General features: G+C 46.1%; 1 protein-coding gene across 1 annotated transcript; it reads left to right on the top strand.

Moving 5' to 3' along the window:
- The first annotated feature begins 2199 nt into the window (after nt 1–2199).
- Nucleotides 2200–4886, top strand: FOXG1 (forkhead box G1). Its single transcript, XM_030562295.1, has one exon. It carries the CDS (start codon nt 2583–2585, stop codon nt 3975–3977), a length of 1395 nt encoding a protein of 464 aa, XP_030418155.1. The 5' UTR covers nt 2200–2582; the 3' UTR covers nt 3978–4886.
- Nucleotides 4887–5312: the final 426 nt, after the last annotated feature.

The following is a 5312-nucleotide window of genomic DNA, read 5'->3' as shown; positions in this document are numbered from 1 at the left end:
ACAGACCTTACCTTTCCTCTGACCCTGTCCTATCAGAGGATCATGTCATAGTCCACACCACAAGTTTTCTGAAGAATTCCAATACATTGGATACAATGCTGTGCATTGGCATGATTATCATTTGAAACGATTAAGAATACGAAAACATTTCTTTTTTAAAAAGTTTGATTATTGATTAAATTTTTTTTTGTCAGTAGCGACCTGTTACGAAATAGGATAAATAAATACAATTGTGGTAAGGTCATTCGAGGTTAATCCAATGCACAGAGTTCATGCCATCCCCAGTTGCAATCGTTTATTATTGGCCAATTGTAATTGTTCCTCTCTCTCTCTCTCTCTCTCTCTCTCACACACACACACACACACACACACGTTGTTACCTGAGTTTCCATAGGATGAATTGCATGTATTAGAATTGAACTTTTCACATATTTTTACTGCATCGTTCTTTTTTTTCTTTTACCCGCCATAATCCTACAGAAGAAGCACACAAGTGCAAAGCATTTCTGCACTGATGGAGAGTAAAATGTGAGTTGTCCTTTTTTATTGTTTTTTTTTAATGTGATCCATATGCTTTCCCTCGGTGATATTTTGCCCTTCTGCTTCCTCAGTAAAAAAGCCTGTGTGTTTCAAGCCTAGAGTAAGGAAGGATTTGATCTGGATGAGTAACACTGAATTCCTGTCCCCGGGAAATTTTAGCCGTAAACTCCCTCTTTCCCATCGTATTTATTTAAAGAACGTTAATGGGAAAGAAGCGCTACAAGATCATTTCATTTAACCCAGCAGCACCCAACTCATTATTGTCCCAGCCTCTTCTGCCCCCCCTTCCCTTCTCCACAACCAAGAATAAGAACAGCAGAACCACAACATCACAGATCGCAAAAACAAAGGCCACAAATTGCAACACATAGTGTGTGGATTATTTATATAGCTATTTCATATATACATATCTGTACAAGGCCTACTTTTTTTTTCCGGCTGAAAACAAACGCGGTGAAAAGAAGAAAAACCAAACAACAAGAAACGCCATATGTTAATGTTCAAAACAAACACCTTCAAGGAAGGAGCATTTCCCGGGGAGAAAGAGTGGTGGGGAACATTTCCGACTTCAAGTGAAACTTTAAAGTGGCAATGAGGCGCAGAGAATGAAATTAAGAAGAGAGGGGGTTACAGGCAAATCCTTACAACGTCCATTATTTTCAGTCTTATCTCTCCCTCCTCCACATACGCACACACCTTGTTTTTATCTCTCCCCCCGCCCCCATTTCTTTTAACTCACACATTTCGGAGATTAACAAACAAGAGAGTAATGGCCCAAACGGCTGCGAGTGTCAAGTGCACCGTAATGGGGTGGAAGTAGCCGCAGCTCGTTTCTTTCCCGAAAGGCCGATGTGCAGGACCCCCAGGACCCCTGGCTCAAGATCACGTCCTATTATCCCTGCTTTCCCCGGAGAGGACAGAGACGCAAGGAGGGTTGTAAGTAAATCTTTCCTTTCTCCCCCCAAAAGAAACAGCCCCTGCGACATAAAACCAACAGAGCAAAACAAACACACCAAGGAAGGAGGGGAGCAAACCCTCCCAAAACGTGTTTCTAACGCAAGCTCCGAAAAATATTTGTACCTTAAAACTGATGTTTTCAAAAGCAAAAACTAATCAACACAAGGGGCCTACAAGCACACACTGCGCCGAGAGACAGTGCCCGGCTCCGCAAAGTAGTACCTCCCCTCTGCTCTCCCAGCGCCTCCACCACCATTGCCTTCCCATGCTCCCTCCCCCAACCTCTCATCTCCCTCTCCTTAACAAAAAAGAAAAATAAAAAAATATAGAAACAAACTTTAATTGCTTAGAAAAAATATTGAAGTATAAAACTAAAATGATCCAATACAGTGGGAAGGGGAAATGTTGGTTGAAGAGGAGCGGAGGGTGGGGGAGAGGGAGGAATGAGAGGGGTAAGCCTCCGCGGCGATGCGTCCTTCCCCTGGTATCCCTGCGCGGCGGGGGGCTTTGGCGGTGCTCGGAGGGTGAGGGGGGAGCAGGAGGAGGAGAGAGAAGGGATGAGGGGAGAGAAGGAGAGGGGAGTCCTGATTGGCTGGCTCCGGGAGAGACGCTCCTGCACGCCGAGGTTTCTGATTGGGCGACCGGTGGAAAAGGTTAAACCAAAAAATTTTTTACAGCCCTAGCGTGTGCCTGTAGCTCTGAAATTAATTGTGGCTAAAGCTGTCTCTATAGCTGCCTCTGCTGCTCTGCGCCGCCGACCCGCCCGGCTGCCGCTGTCCCCCCCGGGCTTTGGTGGAAGCGGGGGGACCGGGCACCATGCAGGAGTGCTTAGCGGGGCGGTGATTGTGCTCAGTGGCTCCGAGCGGGGATCGGGGTTTGTTTTTCCTCTTCCCTCCCCGGCGGCTCCTGTCCTTGCTACATGCCTTGCCAGCGCCTGCGACTGCGGTCCAACTGCACTGCTGCTGCTCCAGCCCGGGGTGCCGCCACCTCGCTGCCCAGCGCGGCCGCCGCCGCCACCTCCACCGCCACCCCGCGCACTGCTCCCTGGGCCGCTGCAGCAACTTTCCCCCACAGACTAGTGTGTGATGTTGGACATGGGAGATAGGAAGGAAGTGAAAATGCTGCCGAAATCCTCTTTTAGCATAAACAGCCTGGTGCCTGAAGCCGTCCAGAGCGACAACAACCACAACAGCCACAGCCACCACCACAACAGCCACCACCCCCACCACCACCATCACCACCACCACCACCACCACCCGCAGCAGCAGCAGCCTCAGCGAGCTGCCCCTGCCGAGGAGGAAGAGGAGAAGAGCCAGCTCCTCCTGCAGCCCCCCGTGGTGGCGGCTGCGGCGGCGGCTGCGGCCACCACCTCTGGCACCTTGGAGGTGGCCAAGGAAATCCTTCCGGGCAAGGGGGAGCCGGGCTCGGCCGCGACAGCCGCAGAGCTGGAGGAGAAGGAGAAAGCGGCGGAGGAGAAGAAGGGGGCGGCGGAGGGGGGCAAGGAAGGGGAGAGCGGCAAGGAAGGGGAGAAGAAGAACGGCAAATACGAGAAGCCCCCGTTCAGCTACAACGCGCTGATCATGATGGCCATCCGGCAGAGCCCCGAGAAGCGCCTCACCCTCAACGGCATCTACGAGTTCATCATGAAGAACTTCCCCTACTACCGGGAGAACAAGCAGGGCTGGCAGAACTCCATCCGCCACAACCTCTCCCTCAATAAGTGCTTCGTCAAGGTCCCCCGCCACTACGACGACCCGGGCAAAGGGAACTACTGGATGTTGGACCCTTCCAGCGACGACGTCTTCATTGGGGGGACCACGGGCAAGCTCCGCCGGAGATCCACCACCTCCCGGGCCAAGCTGGCTTTCAAGCGAGGTGCTCGGCTCACCTCCACCGGACTGACATTCATGGATAGGGCTGGATCTTTGTATTGGCCTATGTCCCCTTTCCTCTCCCTGCACCACCCCCGGGCCAGCAGCACTTTGAGTTACAATGGGACCACGTCCGCCTACCCCAGCCACCCCATGCCCTACAGTTCAGTGTTGACTCAGAACTCTTTGGGAAACAACCACTCCTTTTCCACGTCTAATGGGTTAAGTGTTGATAGACTAGTCAATGGAGAGATACCTTATGCCACTCATCACCTCACAGCAGCAGCTCTGGCCGCCTCAGTGCCATGTGGCTTGTCAGTCCCCTGCTCTGGCACCTATTCCCTAAATCCTTGCTCTGTAAACCTTCTAGCAGGACAGACAAGTTACTTTTTCCCCCATGTTCCTCACCCTTCAATGACTTCTCAAAGCAGCACTTCAATGACGGCCAGGGCAGCCTCCTCCTCCACGTCTCCACAGGCGCCCTCCACTCTCCCTTGTGAGTCCTTAAGACCTTCTTTGCCAAGTTTTACAACAGGACTTTCCGGGGGACTTTCTGATTATTTCACACATCAGAATCAGGGGTCTTCTTCAAACCCTTTAATACATTAACATCCATGGAACCAGACTGTAAGTGAACATTTTACACACATTTGCGTTGTAAATGATAATTAAAAGAAAAACAGAAAAGTCCAGGTATTTTTTATTAAGTCCCCCATTTTCTGTACGTTTGTTCAGTCTTTAGGGTTGTTTATTATTCCAACAAGGTGAGGAATGTCAGCAAGGTGCAATGTGGGGAGATGACATTGTAGACTATGAAGTTTGGAAGTCAAAATTATAGTAGAATGTGTATCTAAATAGTGACTGCTTTGCAATTTTTATTCAAAAGTCTATCCCTAAGCCTCCAGATTTTCCATGTTTGCAGTATTATAAGTTATCATGGATATGTTGGTGGATGCAGATCTTGAAAAAATACTAAATTTATTAAAACAATGGAAAAATTAAAATGTAATTTGTATTTAAGCAGAAGTAATAGTAAAAGATGCCCAAGAACTACATTTTGGCCATTGATTATTTTGTCCTTTTCTTTAATGAGCTGATTTTTTGATTTTTGTTTACTTTTAGACCAAAGATTGGGTTTTAGAAAATGCACTCAGTGTACTAAGTAATTTAAAACAACAACATTGTTTCAGCTTGCAGCACTGCCCATTCAAATAAATCAGAAGGGGACAAAATTAATGATTGCCTTCAGTTTGTGTTGTGTATATTTTGATGTATGTGGTCACTAACAGGTCACCTTTATTTTTTTTTCTAAATGTAGTGAAATGTTAATACCTATTGTACTTATAGGTAAACCTTGCAAATATGTAACCTGTGTTGCGCAAATGCCGCATAAATTTGAGTGATTGTTAATGTCGTCTTAAAATTTCTTGATTGTGATACTGTGGTCATATGCCCGTGTTTGTCACTTACAAAAATGTTTACTATGAACACACAGAAATAAAAAATAGGCTAAATTCATATATACTTGACAGTTTTTTGTCTCTTTTATTAAATAGAATTAATATGCAAAAGGTATTAAAGTTATAGTGAATTCAAAGTGCTAGATAGGTAGGCCCCCATTTTTCACATGCTCCTTTTTTCTTAATTCACGTTGTGGTTTTTTTAAAATCTACATTATATATTTTTAAAGGAGCAGGCTATTTAAACAAAAGCTAAGACCACCAGTTTGTTTGTTTTTTTTAATCAGAATTTCCTATTGACTTCAATGGGGAGTTCTGCTTAGAAACTTTGTACGATATGGCCTTAGTTACTACACTACGTATTAAATTAAATCCACAGACGTTACACCTTAAGCTTATGAAAATATGTAACTGTATAAAAGAGATCATTTAAATATATATAAAACTTTGTGATAATTTCCAAAACTAATTCAAGGAATAATTC

The sequence above is a fragment of the Gopherus evgoodei genome, chromosome 4 (genome assembly GCF_007399415.2).
Source record: "Gopherus evgoodei ecotype Sinaloan lineage chromosome 4, rGopEvg1_v1.p, whole genome shotgun sequence".
Lineage (NCBI taxonomy): Eukaryota > Metazoa > Chordata > Testudines > Testudinidae > Gopherus > Gopherus evgoodei.
This window is presented reverse-complemented; position numbering and strand designations above follow the sequence as displayed.

Excerpts from the sequence above, each read along its gene's own strand:
- FOXG1 (XM_030562295.1), top strand. The coding sequence starts at position 2,583 with ATGTTGGACATGGGAGATAGGAAGGAAGTGAAAATGCTGCCGAAATCC.